The 22851-nt window shown below is 37.0% G+C and overlaps 1 protein-coding gene across 4 annotated transcripts; it reads left to right on the forward strand.

Annotated features, from left to right (window-relative positions):
- Nucleotides 1–1635: 1635 nt before the first annotated feature.
- On the forward strand, nt 1636–21287 carry LOC128211107 (stabilin-2-like). 4 transcript variants are annotated; one of them, XM_052915527.1, is made up of 7 exons: nt 6201–6350; nt 11881–11939; nt 15001–15096; nt 15908–16286; nt 17588–17701; nt 18453–18575; nt 20654–21287. In XM_052915527.1, the coding sequence occupies exons 4-7, from the start codon at nt 16232–16234 to the stop codon at nt 20884–20886; spliced, it is 525 nt and encodes a 174-aa protein (XP_052771487.1). In that variant the 5' UTR covers nt 6201–6350; nt 11881–11939; nt 15001–15096; nt 15908–16231; the 3' UTR covers nt 20887–21287. The 4 variants fall into 4 exon arrangements, with proteins under 4 accessions (XP_052771485.1, XP_052771487.1, XP_052771483.1 ...); XM_052915525.1 differs by lacking the exons at nt 6201–6350; nt 15908–16286 and adding an exon at nt 1636–1721; XM_052915523.1 differs by lacking the exon at nt 15908–16286 and having other exon boundaries at nt 6202–6350.
- Nucleotides 21288–22851: the final 1564 nt, after the last annotated feature.

A 22851-nucleotide genomic window follows, 5' to 3' on the forward strand; every position in this document is an offset into this window, starting at 1 on the left:
AATCAATTTGCATGCTACTCTCAAATATCGTTCAATAACTTTACAGTGTCAGTAGCCTCCATGTCTATGTGATCTTGACTACTGCCAAATATTATTGTACTGAGAAGGTGGACCCGGTTCAACTCCGGCATTCGCCAGAATATTTTTCAACTGTAAAGTATCTGGTATTTTGCGTCTGCCTCAACTGCCTCATTAAGTATTCATGATAACAAGATTTTTCTAGCCAAATTGCCCACACGACACAATGAAGCATAGTGAAGTGTAGCGTAGGCACACGTCACCAGGTCACACGTTGCCGTCATATATGTATGTGTGCGGCGCACATCACCAGATCACACGTTGCCGTCATACATGTATGTGTGCGGCGCACGTCACCAGGTCACACGTTGCCGTCATACATGTATGTGTGCGGCGCACGTCACCAGGTCACACGTTGCCATCAAACATGTATGTGTGCGGCGCACGTCACCAGGTCCCACGTTGCCGTCAAACATGTATGTATGCGGCGCACGACACCAGGTCACACGTTGCCGTCAAACATGTATGTATGCGCCCTGTCATACATGTGTGTATGCGACGCACGCCACACGGTCTCACGTTGCCGTCATACATGTATGTATGCGGCGCACGTCACCAGGTCACACGTTGTCGTCATACATGTATGTATGCGGCGCACGTCACCAGGTCACACGTTGCCGTCAAACATGTATGTATGCGGCGCACGTCACCAGGTCACACGTTGCCGTCATACATGTATGTATGCGGCGCACGTCACCAGGTCACTCGTTGCCGTCAAACATGTGTGTATGCGACACGTCACCAGGTCACACGTTGCCTGCGACGCACGTCACCAGGTCACACGTTGCCGTCAAACATTCTCAATAACTCGTATCAGCTTCGAAACAGATCTTATTGAAATTCTCTCTGTTTCATTACATATGTACATCTTCTAACCTATGATACTAACGAAAATATATTATGAATTGTTACTATTTAATAATTGTCCAAGATATTTGAATCGCACCAATGTGTGAGTTTTCAAAAGAAATAGTATATCCATAGAATAACCGCATGTAGACTGGGGTTTTCTGGGGGCTCACATTAGTTAACAGTTTAATGAAAAAATCGAACATAGAACTATTCAATTACAACATCAAAACAATGAAAGAATCCTCCTAAGTTGTGACCCGTATCCGCCATTTTGTGTCGCTTTTTTCCTTGGAGAGTCGCGTCATCAGTGTGTGTATACCACGTGAATAATTACGTCATATATGCCATTTCGGAAGGCAAAACATTGCTTAAAATGAAGACTTAAATTAAAGATAACTTTTCATTTACAACACCATTTTAAATGAAACAAAGGGCAATATAGCATTCACTAATCATTTAATATTTTTGAGCTTTCTGCTACTAAATACACGGTTACAATCTTGTTATCAGTCATTAATATTTTCCATAAATGCATTATTTAGTAAGCAGTTGAAGGTTTATCAGTCAAAAGGGATGTTTGGTATACATGTGTTTGTATTGATTTTGAATAAGAGTGTCACCTATTAACTGCTCATGCACCACTTCTTTACAATAATTGCCAAATCGACTGTCATTCTTATACAAAATACAAATGAAAGTAGGTCGTTGAAGCGGTGTTCGTTCATAAAATAATTGCGTTGGTATTCTTCACATTAATAGCTGTGGGATACGGATTCGGGTTTTAAAATCAGGTTGGTGTTGTCTTTCTTTTTCTAAAGACGCTAAATAATGACAATGCCACTTGGTTGAAATAGTATCTCCTGTATTCATTAAATTTTATCAATGAGGTTTAATTGATTTCAAACAGTTTAAAAGCAGTGGAAAGTCATTTTTAGATCGGTCTATTTAGAAAATTTGATCCATCTTGTGGTCTAAACCGGACGTCCGCACACACACAGCTTGGATAGAATTCAATTACTATGTGTTGTCATTTTAAACCAGTGAAAAGAGAGAACTTGTTTGTTTCAGATATTTAGCAAATATATTATATCTGAAACAAACAAGTTAGTATTATGATATTCGTTGCTCACTCGATTTTCCAATTATTATCATCTTTATGGTTATGTATTTTATAGCATCGAAACACATTTTTATTGATTTATAAACAGGATATAAGTTCCCCTAATCAAAAACTGATGAAGGTTTCGTCTTATATTTTTCACTATTCAGTTTTTTCTTGAGTACATTGGCTTTCACACAAGTCTTGTTTTATACGTGCAAGTTGATACTAATACCGTAATAGAGATTATAGGATTAAGCCAAATAACCAAAAACGTATTGTGATATCAAGCCTAAATCTAATATATATAACTTATAATTATGGTTTACATATCGGATATATATCGCGAACGATATAGGACCTAAATTGTATTGCCACAATCGGATACAAGAACAACCGATATCACGTCCGTTACATATTAGACCGATATCGGATCTATATCAAGTATCATAACTAACAGGTGTCGGATAAATATCGGCTTTATATTGGATACATATGATGGAAGAAATCGGTCCTATATTGGTAGGTCCATCGGATAAACTTCTGATGCACAGCAGCCCTATATCTTACTGATATTATTAAATTCCAAGACAACTGTCTAGCAGTAATCCGTCATTGGACCAATATTTAATGTAAGTATTATTTGATATCAAGACTCTAGAGTAATTCATTCATATACCAATATATTTCTTCTCCACTATTTAGTTTCCAAAGGGAACGTTCACGTTGTATTATCTCATATGACACCATTTTGATGAACGTAGTAATACATGTACAAGGTATTTCACGAGGACATACTTTAATAAAAAGATTCATTTTATTATGGTTTCATAAAATGTATTCAATCACAAATTACCTCGATGAATTCTTCATTTCTGTTTTTTAATACATATTTTCAATCAAAGTGTACTTCGGTGATAGGTTCGCTTTTCACCAACTATATTCGGATATAAATGGTTTATGAGGTATAAAGCACCTCAATCTCTTGCCTCAAAGACATTATTGACATAGTTTGCATTCTGAATACTTTTAAACATGCCTTCAAGTTGATAAATGTGTGCAAGTATTAATGCAATAGAATGGTTCAAATGCCTCCATTGAGAATATCGTTGTAGTCAGAACTGTCACTTTTAAGTATGTACGTGAGGTTAGCGGCCTAGCGGCCTTGTGGCGTGAAGTTAGCGACCTTAGCGGCCTAGCGGCGTGAAGTTAGCGGCCTAACGGCCTAGCGACATAGCGGCGTGAAGTAAGCGGCCTGGAGGCCTAGCGGCGTAAAGTTGGCATAGAGGGCTTAAATTGTTTTCTATTTAGAGCATTTCTAGATGAGTTTCCTTCTTAAATGATCAATTAATTGTATTAAATTACATATTTTACTTATCTGAAGCGATTATCAACTTTTTTTTTATAAAAGTCGAGCAAGCACGTCACGGGCCTAGCGGCCCAGCGGCGACTCTATATTTATTCATTTCATTTTTTCTTATGGTAGGAGTCGTTATTATTCAGATTACAATCAACTACTTTTAATTGTTTCGATATAACAAACGGTTGTATTTATCTTAAAAACTGTTTGTTTATGCTACATAATGTAATGCTATATATCGGACAATGCTTCGGTGTCTGTAATATTGGTTATGTTTTATTACTTTAAAAATAATAAATTAATGTTCCTTGATATAAAACGCAGACAACATATAGATATAACAGAGCAGAATAAATTGGCGAATGCGTAGCTAACATACACAAAGAAGATAATATAACATGCAGGTAACTGTGTGTTTATTTGTACTTTATAAATGTTTATAAATGTTAATTAAAGACCTCTACAGTGAAACGTATGCAAAGTTTTCCGGCGACATTGATGCCTTGCATCAACTTTCTCTTGTCAACAACTATACTTTGTATTTATCATGGGGATTATGTGTTCCACATATCAGAGAGATATCTGTAAAACGATTGATGTGGTTCGCCCCACAGACTCGATCATAGCCAATAGTGTAAACATGTGTCAGGCAATTCTACCTATCATGGTTGTATTACAGTCAAACCCCGTTGGCTCGAATTGCTTGGCTCGATTTCCTCGTTGGCTCGAACTGGATGTAAAGGACCAAATTCTTTAAGCTAAAGGAATGCATTCCTGCTGGCTCAAGTTTCCCAAGGTTCGAGGTATTTTCGTCGGTCCCTGGGAGTTTAAGCGAACGGGGTGCGACTGTATGTGCAAGGAAAGAGTGGTTGTTTGTTCCATTACCGTTTGCCAACAGACCGACCAAAATACCAACCAGTCGACCGACCATATGGTGACTCCGGTACACACCTCTTCAAAACTTGTTTGCGATTTAAAAGCATTGAAATATATTTTTCATCTAATCGATTAATATCTATAAACGACCGGCAACAACATAATAAACAGGTTCATTTATATTGAATACGTAGAATATGCATGAATGAGCGAATTGCGTGATATTCGATGTTAACAAACCTCTTTATAAGATTTATTTCATAATCAATATTTCATATAAATCATGGATCTATACACCAGTGCAATTCATTTTCGTGTGAAATTTATAACTCGATCAGCTTCATGTGTCCTTCGTCCATGTTTAGTTCGTAAGATATCTATGAGATATCTGTGAGTGAATCTATTGTATGTTGAATTGATCAATTATCCATGCTTAAAAAGCTTTCAATCGGGGCATAAGGGCGGTAATTAAAGTAAGGCCAAACGGTTTGTTCCCACTTTGCCAACCGTTAATTAAACATAGGGAAGTCTAGCATTTTCACCAATTAGCACTTATCAACTCTATTGCTACAACAAACAATACATCCCCCAACCCCACCTACAATTTCTATAGGAAAAATTACCGGTTGGCAAAGTGGGAACACACCGGCCACACTTATTATAAAGACTTGTCAAGCACGCCTACGTATCCTATAGCATGCACCTCAAGAGTTTAGATATTAAATTTATTAATATTATTAAGATAAAATATTTTGATAACCAGTTTTCAGCGCTTTCACCGCAAGTTTTGTTTGTGGTTAAACTCAAATCGGAAGTATCTTACCTGAAATCCCTGCGATTTGATTGGCTGACGGGTTATCGTGTGAGCCTATGTAGATGTAATTGTTGGGTTACGTACAGTTCCTACATTATTCCATTGATCCTGTTATATGTAATTAATAGTCATTGACTTTTTAAGTTTATCCATTAATAAATTAAAATTAAAAAATCAGATTATTTTAAATAAGCAAAACGGAAATTTGTTTCTGAGCGTTGATGAATCGGGTCCTGAGGTTTATGAACCAAGCTATAAAAAAAATATACCCTACGAGTTTGGGGACAAAATTCCCATTTATTGTGCCCAAAGGTTTGTAATAACGGCATAAGACAAACGTTTTGTTTTTTTTGTATCTTGATGTTTTCTCTTTTTCTAATCAGTTTATACAATTTTTATTTATAATGGTTGTTTTTTATCAAACATATTTTTTAGATTAATTTTACAATACAAATGTTGGCTGGTACATTTTGTTCACGTGATCCTCCATGGTACAACATTGAAACCTATCCCAAACTGACGTCGCGTTTCCACTTCTGTTTATTATAAGATTCAAAATTGTCTGTATCAAGGCTTTTAAGATGAGGCACATGCATGTCTTTGTATAAAATCTTCTTTAAAGACATACTCACATACTTTACTGCTAAATGTTTCTTTATGTTTTACGATAGTGTATAATATTATTGTAAAGAATACTTTGCAAATTTATTCATGTCTTCTTCATTCATGTACTATTTGTTGTGTGTGATTATAGATTATATCGATGAGCTCAATATGATTAAGTTAAATAAAAGTTTTGTTCTGTTCTTTTCAGTTCTGTTATGGTATTCACAGTTCATAATGGTTTTTAGATATCACAATCCTTAAACATTTGGAAAGAACGTAGATACTAGTTTAAAAAAAACCCAGTAGATACGTGAATGACTTGATATTAAGTGTGCTTAATTTACCTCGTCTCCCAAAAATAATACATGTATGCATATGTTATACTTTCGCTTACTAGAATAGAATATTCACATTCAACTGAAGTGCATTCAAACCATACTTGTATTTGTTTGTAAAGTTTATTCACGCTGTATTGCATAATGGGGGAAATATAATAACTTAATTAATACTACATGCTTGAACTACCCATGCACCTGAGCCCTCTTCAAAACTGGTGTCAAATCGATTTTCATTCTTATATAAGAGCATACTTCATTTATATATTGATAACTTTGGAATTCTTCATTTTAAAAGCTTTGGGATACGGATTCGGAGTTTAAAATCAGGTAGATTTATGGTCTTTCTTTTTGTCATAATTTAATTTATTAAAGATGCTAAATATAAACGATGGTTGCTATCGGATAAATATCGGATAAATATCGACTCTATATTGGTTATATATATATATATATATATATATATATATATATATATCCAGCACATTTGTACAAAATTGGTTACTTATTTGGTTTGGTCAAAGTTAGCCAAAATGTGTCTCGTTTGGTCAATACTGCCAAGTACCTATCCAAAAATAACTAATAACTAACCAATCATATCATTTAAATGTGCAAACTAGACTCCAGGTAACAGGTAGACAACCTATCCAAGTTTGAACAATTGACTGCTGCAGAACGATATCGGGGCTATATTGGATATATTTCGGACAAATATCGTATCGGATGCATAGCAGAGCGGTATCAGACAGATATCATTAAAATTTAATACAACTTTCCAGCATACATCCGTTATTGGACCGATAATATAAACATAAAATACATTATTCCATACATAAAGTCATGTCGGTAATTTATTCATATACCAATAGATTTTTCTCCACTATTTTGTTTTCAAAGGGAACGCTTAAGTAGTATTGAATTACGCTTCTCATTTTTAATGAAAGCATTTATTAATGTTTGGCTTCATAAAAAGTATGCAATCAAAAAGAAGCTTCTTATAGATCCTTCCCATATCAAATTTTGCAAACAAATTTAACGACTCTGAAAGTTTCATTTCTTATTATAGTAAAATTTATTTAATCTAATTGAACTTGGGTTCGTTTTCTTCAAAAAATCAATTCACGTTCAAATGGTTTTAATATAATATTGAGTGATGTCTCTTGATATAATATGAACTAAACTTAAGTCTCGATACTTTTTTAACTTTTTCTCGGATAAATTAAATATAATACTTAGTAATGATGGAAAATATAATTAATATACCATAAATACAAAAAATGTTTTAATATGAGAAATGAGAAAAATGGCAGACGAAGAGAGCCATTATATAGTGTATTGCTATATGAGGGATTAGCGAAATGGGAGAAGAAGCGAGCTGTTTATGTGTTACATAGCTATATGAGGGATGAGCGAAATGGGAGAAGAAGCGAGTCCTTTATGTGCAACATAGCTATATTAGGGATGAGTAAAATTGGAGAAGAAGCGAGCCGTTTATGTGTTACATAGCTGTATGAGGGATTAGTAAATTGGGAGAAGAAGCGAGCCGTTTATGTGTTACATAGCTGTATGAGGGATGAGTAAATTGGGAGAAGAAGCGAGCCGTTTTTGTGTTGAATAGCTGTATGAGGGATGAGGGAAATGGGAGAAGAAGCAAGCCGTTTAATTGTTACATAGCTATATGAGGGATGAGCGAAATGGGAGAAAAAGCGAGCCGTTTATGTGAAACATACCTATATGTGAGATGAGTAAAATGGGAGAAGAAGCGAGTCCTTTATGTGGTATATAGCTATATGATGGATGAGTGAAATGGGAGAAGAAGCGAATCTTTTATGTGTAACATAGCTATATGACAGATGAGTGAAATGGGAGAAGAAGCGAGTCCTTTATGTGTTACATAGCTATATGACGGATGAGTGAAATGGGAGAAAAAGCGAGCCCTTTATGTGTTATATAGCTATGTGAGGGATGAGTGGAATGGGAGAAGAAGCGATTCCATTATGTGTAACATAGTTATATGAGAGATGAGTAAAATGGGAGAAGAATCGAGTCCTTTATGTGTAACATAGCTATATGAGGGTTGATTGAAATGAAATGGGAGAAGAAGCGAGTCCTATATGTGTAACATAGCTATATGAGGGAAGATTGAAATGAAATTGGAGAAGAAGCGAGTCCTTTATGTGTTACATATCTATATGACGGATGAGTGAAATGAAATGGGAGATGAAGGGAGTCCTTTATGTGTAACATAGCTATTTGTGGGATGAATGAAATGGGAGAAAAAGCGAGTCCTTTTTATATAAGAAAGCTATATGACGGATGAGTGAAATGTAATGGGAGTGGAAGCGAGTCCTTTATGTGTTACATAGCTATATGACGGATGAGAGAAATTGGAAAAGAAGCCAGTCCTTTATGTGTAACATAGCTATATGACGGATGAGTGAAATGGGAGAGGAAGCGAGTCCTTTATGTGTAACATAGCTACATGAGGGATGATTGAAATGGGAGAAGAAGCGAGCCCTTTATGTGTAACATAGCAATAAGAGGGATGAGTGAAATGGGAGAAGACGCGAGTCCTTTATGTGTAACATAGCTATATGAGGAATGAGTGAAATGGGAAAAGAAGCGATCCCATTTTTTGTTACATAGCTATATGACGGATGAGAGGAATGGGAGAAGAATCGAACCCTTTACTCGTTGCATAGCTTCATGTGGGATGAGTGATATAGGAGAAGAAGCGAGATTTTTATGTGTTACATAGCTATATGAGGAATGAGTGAAATAAATAGGAGAAGAAGCGAGTCCTTTATGTGTACATAGCTACATGACGGATGAGGGAAATAGGAGAAGAAGCAAGTCCATTATATGTAGCATAGCTACTTGTGTGATGAGTGAAACGGGAGAAGAAGCGAGTCCGTTATGTGTAGTATAGCTATATGACGGATGAGTGATATGAAATGGAAGAAGAAGCGAGCCCATTATGTGTTACATAGCTATATGACGGATGGGTGAAATGGGAGAAGAAGCGAGTCCGTTATGTGTTACATAGGTATATGAGGGGTGAGTGATATCGGGAAAGAAACGAGCCCTTAACTTGTTACATACTACATTAGTGATGAATAAAATGGGAGAAACAGCGAGCCCTTTATGTTTAACAAAGCTATATGATGGATGAGTGAAATGGGAGAAGAAGCGAGTCCTTTATGTGTAACTGTGCTATATGACGGATGAGTGATATGGGGGAAGAAGAAGCGAGCCGTTTACTTGTTACATAGCTTAACGAGGGTTGAGTGAAATGGGAGAAGAAGCGAGTCCTTTATGTGTAACTTATCTATATGACGTATGAGTGAAATGGGAGAAGAAGCGGGCCATTTATGTTTACATAGCTATATGAGGGATTAGTGAAATTGGAGAAGAAGCGAGTCCTTTATGTGTAACTTATCTATATGACGTATGAGTAAAATGGGAGAAGAAGCGGGCCCTTTATGTTTACATAGCTATATGAGGGATTAGTGAAATTGGAGAAGAAGCGAGTCTTTTATGTGTAACATAGCTATATGACGGATGAGTGAAATGGAAGAAGAAGCGAGTCCTTTATGTGTAACATAGCTATATGAGGGATGAGTGAAATGGGAGAAGAAGCGAGTCATTTATGTGTTACATAGCTATATGAGGAATGAGTAAATTGGGAGAGGTAGCAAGCGCTTGATGTTTTACATAGCTAAATGAGGGAAAAAAGGAATGGGAGAAGAAGCAAGCCCATTATGTGTTACATAGCTATATGAGGGAAGAGAGGAATGGTAGAAGGAGCGAACCCTTCATGTGTAACATAGCTATATTAGGGATGGGTGAAATGGGAGAAGAAGCGAATCCATTATGTGTTCCATAGTTATATGAGGGATGAGTGAAATTGGAGTTACATAGCTATATGACGGATGAGTGGAATGGGAGAAGAAGCGAACCCTTTATGTTTTATGTGTAACATAGCTATAAGAGGGATGAGAGGAATGGGAGAAGAATCTAGTCTAGTATGTGTTACATAGCTATGTATGGTATGAGTGAAATGGGAGAAGAAGCGAGCCCATTAGGTTTAGCATAGCTATATGAGGAATATGAAGCGAGCTCTTTATGTGTTACATAGCTATATGAGGGAAGAGTGGAATGGGAGAAGAAGCGAGTCCTTTATGTGTTACATAGCTATATGAGGGAAGAGTGGAATGGGAGAAGAAGCGAGCCCTTTATGTGTAACATAGCTATATGAGGGAAGAGTGAAATGGGAGAAGAAGCGAGTCCTTTATGTGTTACATAGCTATATGAGGGATGAGTGAAATTGGAGAAGAAGCGATTCCTTTATGTGTAACATAGCTATATGAGGGATGAGTGAAATGGGAGAAGAAGCGAGTCCTTTATGTGTTACATAGCTATATGACGGATGAGTGGAATGGGAGAAGAAGCGAGCCCATTATGTGTCACATAGTTATAAGAGATTAGAGGAAAGCGAGCCCTTTATGTGTAACCTAGCTATATGAGGGATGAGTGAAATTGGAGAAGAAGCGAGCCCTTTAAGTGTTATACAATTTTTTTGAGAGGTTTGCAATGGTGTATTACTACCAGATATGGTGATAATATTTTTTTCAATTGTCAGAGTGATGGTTTTTAAACAAATAAAGTAGTTCCTTCCACAAACTCTAAGTCTAACAAAGGCAAACGTCTAAAAATGCATGGCACATGACTCTAGGACTGATAGGCCGTATGTCACAAAACAGATGTCAGCCAATACTATCATAGTTGTTACGTGTACTAAGTTTCAGAGTATCTGTACCATTAACTGTTGCCAACAGATACACCAACCTGACCGATCAATTGCCGTATATGGCGGTGACTCTTCATACCTTGTAACTTTTGTTCGCGGAGGTATATTATATAAATTTGGTAATTTCACTGTTTTAATATTGAATACGTATAAACATGCATAAGCGATTTGTGGTCTTGAGGTAAATGTTTTCCTGACTTGTAAAATAGAATAATGATTTTATAATCGGTAATTCATATAAATCATTGACCTATAATGCAGAGCAATTCATTTACGTGTGAATATTTTATATTTATTACTACATTTCTGATAAATGTTTAATAATTTCGAAAAAGGTATTGAATAATGATATTAAATGATCATGTGAAACAATCATATTGAATGTTTGTATTAAATACTATCAAATTAATGATCATATTGAATAAAAATGTTGAATTATTTTATCAAAGAATCATATTGAATAATCATATTGAATAAACATATATAATCACATTTACACCAGTAAAGATCAAATTAATCAATTGTTCTTTATAGAGGGTAATTGTTTTGTTTTTCAGTGTAAGATCGTAAAATATCTCACTGAGTGAGCACAAAATATATAGTTCATGAGTGGCGTAGCCACGAATTAAATATTTTTTTGTGATCACGAGGTGAAATATATTTAATTATCTGTCTTAAAAGTATATAAAATCACAGTTAATTCCAGTTTTTCTGAAAACCTCGCGAAATTGTATTCGAACTTTACGTCATTTCGGAAATGACATCGTTGAAATTGTGTCCTAGCCCTGTGCGCGCTGACGATTAGAAGTTAGAGCGGGCTAAAAGCAAACAATTGAAAATAGAACATAAATGTTCACAGTTTGAAGCAGTAAAATGTCATAAAAAGGCATGAGTGATATCAATGCACAACCGATACCTGTACGTGTACACACACCAAAAGAAACACCCACAAACCTCAAGTGAATTAGGAATTTACTGTACGCGCATATTGAAAATCAATATTTTAAACAGAGAGTATATATACAATAGTATATTTGTTAAATGTTTCAGAATGAACGGCAACCTGTTTCTCGCCCTGTGTTTGTCATCCCTGCAAAGACCAATATCAGGTTTGTATTCCATTGGAAAACTTTACTTTAAATGCAGAAAAAAACAACATATTTCTAAATTAAATTTCAGGACACAAAAAATATCTCTTATTAGTATTGCCTAACACATTTTAAAAATAAAAAAATAAAAAACGTTGGGTGTAGAACAAAGAAAATAAGTTTGCACAAATTCCGGATTTGCAAACTTAATTCGGATGCTGTTCTATTGATTATTGTAATAGGTTTGGTTAGTACAAAAACGAGGTGTTGCTAAAAGGAACCAGGTGGACATGCTCACTTGCAAATATACACTAAAGTCTAGTTCGTAGCTCTCACTATTGGTCCCGACAGTTTACGATCAATCTTCGAAGTGAAAATCGTGTTTGCTCCCGATTTTACTTGCATACAATTTAATGCGACTAATGTGTAACACGGTCCTAAAACAAGTTCTATTTGGACGGTTGCAGACAATCGAAAGCGATCAAATAGAAAGTGTGGTAAATTTGATACAAAAAATAGCAACATGGCGAACAAGTAGCCAAGGTTTATCATGAGTCGTTACATTTTCTGGTTCACGTCACATCTCGATGCATCGGATATGAATATCAACGTATACACTCGATGTGCATTCGTATAAGTGGCATGGTGAAAAGCACAGAAAACCAGCATTATTGACCGTTCTGCTATCGTGTACTGTTGGGACTTGTCAAAATAAACGTCTTGAAGATTGCACACGTTCCGCAAAAGTGCGTTCAACATGGTATGGAATTTCATTTATATTCGTTTCAAAAGGAATGATTCGCCTCGATATCCTTCGGGAATCAAGCACGCCCCTCAACTGTGAATGATAGATGATATAAAAGAAATACTACAGAATGGATGATGTTTTGCAACACATACTTACTAACTAACAAATAATTTATACACCACCCACTCGTCCAGTTAACGCCTTTGGAATGAATACAACAGTTGTTATGTTTATCATTCATTGAACATTATGTTGGTTATGCATACTACTTGCGGAAACAAAACTCTATGCGAACTACCTTAACCTTACTGAAAACTATTTCGAAAAAAATGGCTAGGTGCTGTTAATTTTACCATATAACTATAAGTATCTATCATGTGTGTCCGGTACGGATAGAAAAATCCGACCCGAGTGCACGCGCTTAAGCCGGTAACGAGGTTTGCCGAGTTAACGGCCACGCAGCGTGACCGAAGGACGGATTTTTCGATCCGGACCAGAAAAACATGATTGAATTTTTTTCTTGCATATCTAAAATTCTCAATTTGTGGAAGAATTGAGGTAGAAAACTCACCTTTGTACATTTTACCAAAAAGCGCGTGAAACGTTGTTTACTGACGCCATAAAGCGCAGTGATTTTAAATCACTATTGATGTCAAATAGTAACTATTTTAATCGCGTTTACTAACAAATAATTTATACACCACCCACTCGTCCATACATGCAACCATGCTTTCCATCATGATGCTCCCCTTTCATCGGGGTAACACAGATTGTGTATATATACTTATATACTTGTTAAACGTTAACTGTTAAAGTTTCAAGATATTATATGTTTTAGACAACAGCCAAAGTGACAGTCCCACGTGCAAATTGAAAAACTTGAATCTCAGCGTGCTGCACTTATATGCTAACATAATCTAAAAACAAGAGACTGCGTCATTGGTGTATATTTCAATGTGATGTTGTTAAGACTACTATCACTCTTCAGTAAATATTTCAAAAATAATATTAATAATTTTATATTGAATTCAAATATGAATATTGGCATTTTTGCACTCGTAAAAGGACATCATCTAAATTTATTGTGTTGAGCAGTCTTGCACTTGTGATATTCATTAATATGATAAAATACCACAATGAAATGAAAATTTGAATGTTTTAGTATTGCGTCGATATATGAAATCATTTGGTTATAAATGCACCAGTCAGTTGTTACCACAGCCCCTAGGTCCGGGGATATAACTGGGAAAGCCTGGGATTTGGGCCGTGTTTTTACTTTACTTTGGCCCTGCAGTGCAGGTGAATGCGGTGGTTTTGTCTTCTCGCCAAATATAGCGGGTATGGGCCTTACCCTGGGTTCCTAGAGTGCGGGGCCATTTGGCGGGGATTTTGCCAGCAGTTTATCGGGTTAGTAAATTCCTTCAAAGTATCCGTGACGAAACGATTTCATGGAAACATAGATCGCATTTCTAAGATATTTAGTGTTTTCATGTTCATGTAATTTGCGATAATTTTTAGAATTATCCAACAACAACGCTGATAAATGATAATGCATGCTTCCACATTGATTGAACGTTGTGTGAACGTGGAGGTTTAAAGAGCGGCATCGTTAACGACGACGTCACATACAATTTGAACACGGTAAAACTATACTCGCCCCAGCACACTATCGTTTTATTAAGATCAATGATATTCAGAAGTCATTTCGATCATCGAAATATGATAGGAAGCTCAATTGCTCGGGCAGTAGACTCAGCTACTGATACAAATTAGGCTTCTGTGAACAAGTGGAATAATCATAAATTGAGTTAAATTCGCGTATGTAAAGCAACTAAGGCATTAATTATATAGAACATACTTAATAATCAACAAAAAATGGTGTTATATTTCATATTGTTTCTAACGATGTAGGGTGACCTCTTTTACAAAAATGTTCTGTTGGCCGCGTAGGTTGCCCGTCGGTCGTTTTCGACATATAAATATCATACTTTGTTCAAACCTGGCAATGCACCAGTCAATTGTAACCACAACCCCTCCCCCCCCCCCCCCCCCCCCCCCCCCAGGTCCGGGTAATGGCGGGGACTTTGACTTTCGCATTTATGACTTTGACAGACCACCACATTCACCCGGCACGGCGGCGCCACCTGTAGGTAAAAACACGGCCCATTTCCCCGGCTATCCCCTGTAAACCGCCGGACCTGGGGGAGGGGGGGGGGGTTGGGCGTGGTTGCAATTGACTGGTGCATAAGTGATCTCTAAATGATTCCATAGTATGTAGTGTTCTTTAAAACGAATAATCCGTGAAATTGATTACTGGCATGTTGTGTTATACAGGTGGTTTACCCGGTGTAGCGGTCGACGGAAGTTGTACCGTTGCCGCAGACTGTGCCACCCCGGGGAACGTGTGCGAAAATGGTGCCTGTAAAATTGGTATGATTTACTTCATTAAATCTTTTACTGAATACAAATGTTTGTTGGAGTTGTCAAACATTACTTTTTCAAAACATTTGCATTACAAGTTTGAGTAAGTTTTCTAGTGTGAAAATTGTACAGCTTCATCAGACTGTACCCCTGTCGTTATAAGTGCCTAATTTGTCTGTAAAATAGGTATATTTTAGCCTTAAAGGAGCTGTACTCCGTATGATGAAATAGCGAAAAAAAGAAGAAAATTGTCGAAAACTGACATAAACTTGGTATCGATGTGTACAATGCATTGAAACTTACTAACTGAAGTACCACATAGTTTACAAAAAAAAAATTTCGTAGTTTTTTTCGTATTTTTCCATCAAAAAAGATTACTAAGTATGTCTACCTAGTAGAAATCATTCCTTATGCATGATTGGCTAGTCGATGTTATCACGTGATATTACCAAGTTAGGTATATAGCTTAAATATTCCAACCGTTTAAGGTAAGCCTTCGTAGCACAGTGGATACAACGCTGGACTGCAATTTTTGCGACACCGTTCGAACCCGGTCTCCGACTCGATTTTATTATTACATTTTGGCATTTTCTTTACAATTATGATATCAAAGAGTAAAACATTTAATTAAATAATTGTCCTGAGACTCGTTACAAAATAAAAAAATCGGTGCCAATCTGGTGTACAGTCCCTTTAACTCTTTGGTAATACAAATGTGGGTTGGGAACATTAAACAGTTTAATTGTTTTTAAATGTTTACTCATATTTATTGTTTGAGGTTTTTTTTTGTTTAATGAATTACATTTTGTTACATTTTCAGGTGTGTAAAGGAATTGCGTAAATTTTTCGAAGAAACATTGGATAATTATATTGTGGAAACATCTTTTCTATACAACACAACTCGCGTGAATAGCAATATTAAACGGAAATCATATAACACACAGAGCCATGATCACTTACGTTATGTTTGATTAAATCAAGTTTAAGTAAATAATTTAACTTTATAACATATGATAATTAAACGTGTTACGCTAACGATGTTCTGAGAGATTGGACCCTGTCACACTGACTATTCCAAGGCGGATACCTCAACATTTATTAATAAAAATATTCAAATGTGTATGTAATCTATCTGTGTTGTACTATGACAATTACATTGACGGGTAACCACGGACCGGGCGATTTTTGCGGGATACCTGGTAAATGACCAATGCATTAATTACTAAAAAAAATACAGCAAATAAAAAAATACATAACATTTTTTAATCTATTTTTTTGTATTTAGATTACACGAATAGAGATGGCATTTCGTTTTTCATTGACAAATGGTAAAACAATCTGATTGTACGTAATTTTGTTTAAGTTTAAATATAGGTACCCGTCGGTAAATGAAGATAAGATACCCGCGGGAAATTGAAGATTTGGTAGCTGCGAGAAATTGAAGATTGGGTAACCGCGGGTAATTTAAGATTGGGTAACTTTGAGTAATGGACGATTGAGTACCCGGGTGTAAAAGGTACCCGTCCATGTCATTATTCTTGTATTGTAACTTTATGTATCAAGGTGTGTATCTCTTGCCATCTGCCTCTAAACAGGGCCATCTTTAAGGTATCAGAACCACAAACAAGTGAATTTTGAATGATTGGTTATGTTTTATTGGTATCGTTTGAAATAATATTATCCGTAAATAAAATACACCTAAAATAACACCTAAAATAATGTATCAAACATTTAAAAGTTTGCTAAATAGGACAATTACAATAAAGAGCAAAAATAGAAATTGTATTACTTTATCTGCAATGTTGTTTTTTTCTTCGGTCACTTATTTTGTTTATCAGTAATCAACAAGAAATTTCATTCAATTGATGTCAATGTTATATCGGATCACTAGGCATATTTATTGAACATAATGCTTTATGGAGCTGTCAGAAAACTTATTTGTGGGTCTGATTTATTAAAGCTTCACTCTCACAGATTGACAGTTTTGACATTTTCAAAAACAAAAAATGTTTCAGAATCAGCTTATGTTGGCATCAATGTTTTCCATTTAGGCATGCAAGATAACTCACATTAGAACATATCTCAATTGTTTGAAAAAAAAACTGCTTCATTTTCCTTAAAGCGTTAGTAACGCTTATTTGTAACGCTTTAAACCATAAAACATCAATTTTTGAACATAAGCATGGAAAGATGCGATCTGATATTTTGTCAGCAGTCTGATATTACTGGTTTCCCCACATTTACACAAAAAAATATTCATTCCAAGACAAAAAAGAAGCTGTCAAACGATCAATATGGTGAGAGTGCAGCTTTAAATTGTTGGCCCAAATACCTTTCATTTGATGTCATTGTTATATCGGGACACCAGGCATGATTATTTAACCTAATGATTAATGAAGGTGTCAGAAAACTAGCTTATTTGTGGATCTGATTCCTAAAATTGTTGGCTACTGGGTTTGACCCTGTATCTTCCACTGTATTCGAAGGACATTTATTTTAGGTGTGGCGGGGGACTGCACCTCGCATACGTCTAGTTGTGTTACGAATGCAGGATGTATTTCGAATGTATGTGATTGCAACACAAACTATGCAACCTCTGGACTTGGTTGCGTGGGTATGTTTTTGTCACTAAGTTAACGGTATTACCTTCTTAATCGTATACATAGAAGGGGATTATTGTTTATTTCAGTGTAAAAATAGAAAATTTAGAAGCGAGCAAGCATTAAAATTATATGAAAAATATTAACCTTACGAGATGAAATAAATTTCGATCTTGAACTAAAACAGACAAGTATTCTTTTTAATGCATGCTACGATTCTATTAATAATAATAAGAAATTGATGATTCATTGGAAAATTGCACAAAGTATAAGCAAAATTACGTCATTCCGGAAATGACGTCGCTGATTGTTCTTCCAAAGTGCACAGTGAGCAATTATGCTCGTTTGTTTTACAATGAAACTTGCTAAAATGAGTTAAAAAAACCAGTGAAATTATACTCTGATAAACTCAAACAATATAATTCAACGTTCTCTTTTTCAATTAACCACCAATAAGCATGAACTGTCTAATTAATACACACAGTGGTAAAGGGTTCGCTCTAAGTCAAGGTTTATCTATTGCAATAAAGACAGGCTCAACAGAAATAATATATTTTCGTATACATAACTTATACATATATAAAACGAAACTTCTTTAAAAAAGCCAAAATCTTAACGAGTTCTTTTCACTGATAAAGCAATTTATAAAACCTAAAATTCATTATGAATTACTCGATATTTTGGGAATACCAACGAACAAACTAAAACACCTACTGCGGTACATGTTCAATTAACTTAAACTATTCTTTTTTATATTTTCTGTAGAGAAACTCAACTGTTACAGTTGTTCCAGCGGCTGCGATAAGGATGCCTCTGCTGGCAGCACAGAAATAAGGACCTCTAACAGCGAGGATTGCACATATTGCTACATAGCCTGGAACGATCAGGGTAGGTTTAGAACAGGGTGGGGGTATTCGCCTTCATGGTTACGGTTAAGTAAAATATATTCAAAAAATTAAATAATACAAAAACAAAAATTACTTGTAGCTTGTGAAGTTCTTATTGCGTGTTCGTTAAAACATAGTACGAGAGTATACGCTTGTATCTTGTATCTTGTATCTTGTATCTTACCAGTGTGAAGTCTTTAAAGGGGCACAGTATGGGTGAAGGGGCACAATGTGGGTGAAGGGGCACAGTATGGGTGAAGGGGCACACTATGGGTGAAGGGGCACAGTATGGGTGAAGGGGCACAATATAGGTGAAGGGGCACAGTATGGGTGAAGGGGCACAATATGGGTGAAGGGGCACAGTATGGGTGAAGGGGCACAATATGGGTGAAGGGGCACACTATGGGTGAAGGGGCACAGTATGGGTGAAGGGGCACAGTATAGGTGAAGGGGCACAATATGGGTGAAGAGCACAGTATAGGTGAAGGGGCACAGTATGGGTGAAGGGGCACAATATGGGTGAAGGGCACAGTATAGGTGAAGGGGCACAATATGGGTGAAGGGGCACAATATGGGTGAAGGGGCACAGTATAGGTGAAGGGGCACAATATGGGTGAAGGGGCACAGTATGGGTGAAGGGGCACAATATGGGTGAAGGGGCACAGTATGGGTGAAGGGGCACAGTATAGGTGAAGGGGCACAATATGGGTGAAGGGGCACAAAATGGGTGAAGGGGCACACTATGGGTGAAGGGCACAGTATAGGTGAAGGGGCACAGTATGGGTGAAGGGGCACAATATGGGTGAAGGGGCACACTATGGGTGAAGGGGCACAGTATAGGTGAAGGGGCACAATATGGGTGAAGGCGCACAATATGGGTGAAGGGGCACAGTATGGGTGAAGGGGCACAATATGGGTGAAGGGGCACACTATGGGTGAAGGGGCACAGTATGGGTGAAGGGGCACAGTATAGGTGAAGGGGCACAATATGGGTGAAGGGCACAGTATAGGTGAAGGGGCACAGTATGGGTGAAGGGGCACAATGTGGGTGAAGGGCACAGTATAGGTGAAGGGGCACAATATGGGTGAAGGGGCACACTATGGGTGAAGGGCACAGTATAGGTGAAGGGGCACAGTATGGGTGAAGGGGCACAATATGGGTGAAGGGCACAGTATAGGTGAAGGGGCACAATATGGGTGAAGGGGCACACTATGGGTGAAGGGCACAGTATAGGTGAAGGGGCACAGTATGGGTGAAGGGGCACAATATGGGTGAAGGGGCAAACTATGGGTGAAGGGCACAGTATGGGTGAAGGGGCACAATATGGGTGAAGGGGCACAGTATGGTTGAAGGGGCACAGTATAGGTGAAGGGGCACAGTATGGGTGAAGGGGCACAATATGGGTGAAGGGGCACAACATAGGTGAAGGGGCACAATATGGGTGAAGGGGCACAGTATGGGTGAAGGGGCACAATATGGGTGAAGGGGCACAATACGGGTGAAGGGGCACAATATAGGTTTATTAAAAAATGGATTGTATTGCATTATAATAATTATAATTTACTTATTAAACTTAAACTATTTATTTGCTTTGTGTACTGATAAAAAAATATTAGCAAATTTAAAAAAAAATGCGCCTTTTAAACTGGGGAATTAGTGGCCATAAAGCTATTAATTAAAAAAAAAACATTTATAAAGTTTAATATTTCCTAATGTACACAAATGATACGCATGTTTTTGCTTTGAACCGTGAAGTCAAATGAATCAAGCATATTAATGGATTAACTAAAAACTAAATTGGCATCAACCTATAACGTGTCCCTTCAAGGTTACGGTATCCCTTGCAATGAGTCAAATATGAAAAATATAGTCACTTAAACATGATCATAAACATAATGTATTCAACATATTATACCATTATAGTTCTATGAATAAAGCATTGTTGTCTCGTATAAAAACCATTGATGATATTGTTTAGAATTAAATTCAAATGTTATTACTAATTGGTAACATATTAGAATATATCATAAATACGATAATGCACAATCATATTATTTAAAACAAAACACTCATTAAAGGTGCGGCTCGCGGCTGCCTCACCGCTACGACGGCTACCTCCAATAGCATCAGCAGTTCCGGCTGTAGTGAAGGGTGGACAGAGGGCTTGACTGGAACCGGATGTGCCTGTGAGACCGCTCTGTGTAATGATACACCCACTACGGCCGGGTACATCCAGAGTGCGGCATCCCCACTTTACGCATCAGCTGTAACTGTGGCCATGGCGTCTATTTTGTTGCATCATTTGTTTTAGTCATTGTTTGAACAATGAAACTGTGACACTTCAATGTAGTATTACCTATTGTACTGTTTGCTGTAGAATTTCGAAGTGAATTCAATTTTTAAATTCCAATAACATTGTCTTAATATAAAGTTTATGATATAATGTTAATCATGTGTTGAAGGCCTCCAGGCTGAAGTTATTGGTTCTCCATGGCATACCTTGTTCTAAAAGGTTGACGGTTACCAGAGGCCAATTTTTTACTAAATGTATAGCATATCATTTGTAACATAAAGTTTTTCAATTGCATTTATTAATTCAAAGTAAAACAGCTTAAATACCAATTGATAATCTTGAATATGATAATATGTGTTTATATACTGTCTATTATTTCTATAATTATTTGTACTGCTGGAAAAAAAAGTTCATCTACGTCTCTGTATAATATTGATTTGACCTATAACTTATACCAAGCAATGCATGCACATCGCTGTTAGACCACAATCTTATAACAAGCAAGGAATGCACATAACTGTTAGACCGCAGTCTTATAACAAGCAAGGGATGGACATCACTGTTAGACCGCAGTCTTCACTGTTAGACCGCAGTCTTATAACAAGCAAGGGATGCACATCACTGTTAGACCGCAGTCTTATAACAAACGAGGAATGCACATCACTGTTAGACCGCAGTCTTATAACAAGCAAGGAATGCACATCACTGTTAGACCGCAGTCTTATAACAAGCAAGGAATGCACATCACTGTTAAACCGCAGTCTAATAACAAACAAGGAATGCACATCACTGTTAGACCGCAGTCTTATAACAAGCAATGAATGCACATCACTGTTAGACCGCAGTCTTATAACAAACAAGGAATGCACATCACTGTTAGACCGCAGTCTTATAACAAGCAAGGGATGCAGATCACTGTTAGACCGCAGTCTTATAACAAACAAGGAATGCACATCACTGTTAGACCGCAGTCTTATAACAAGCAAGGGATGCACATCACTGTTAAACCGCAGTCTAATAACAAACTAGGAATGCACATCACTGTTAGACCGCAGTCTTATAACAAGCAAGGGATGCACATCACTGTTAGACCGCAGTCTTATAACAAGCAAGGGATGGACATCACTGTTAGACCGCAGTCTTCACTGTTAGACCGCAGTCTTATAACAAGCAAGGAATGCACATCACTGTTAGACCGCAGTCTTATAACAAGCAATGCATGCACATCGCTGTTAGACCACAATCTTATAACAAGCAAGGAATGCACATCACTGTTAGACCGCAGTCTTATAACAAGCAAGGAATGCACATCACTGTTAGACCGCAGTCTTCACTGTTAGACCGCAGTCTTATAACAAGCAAGGAATGCACATCACTGTTAGACCGCAGTCTTATAACAAGCAAGGAATGCACATCACTGTTAGACCGCAGTCTTATAACAAGCAAGGAATGCACATCACTGTTAGACCGCAGTCTTATAACAAGCAAGGAATGCACATCACTGTTAGACCGCAGTCTTATAACAAGCAAGGAATGCACATCACTGTTAGACCGCAGTCTTATAACAAGCAATGAATGCACATCACTGTTAGACCGCAGTCTTATAACAAGCAATGAATGCACATCACTGTTAGACCGCAGTCTTATAACAAGCAATGAATGCACATCACTGTTAGACCGCAGTCTTATAACAAGCAAGGAATGCACATCACTGTTAGACCGCAGTCTTATAACAAGCAATGAATGCACATCACTGTTAGACCGCAGTCTTATAACAAGCAATGAATGCACATCACTGTTAGACCGCAGTCTTATAACAAGCAATGAATGCACATCACTGTTAGACCGCAGTCTTATAACAAGCAATGAATGCACATCACTGTTAGACCGCAGTCTTATAACAAGCAAGGGATGCACATCACTGTTAGACCGCAGTCTTATAACAAGCAAGGAATGCACATCACTGTTAGACCGCAGTCTTAT

Source organism: Mya arenaria, chromosome 12 (genome assembly GCF_026914265.1).
Source record: "Mya arenaria isolate MELC-2E11 chromosome 12, ASM2691426v1".
Taxonomy (NCBI): domain Eukaryota; kingdom Metazoa; phylum Mollusca; class Bivalvia; order Myida; family Myidae; genus Mya; species Mya arenaria.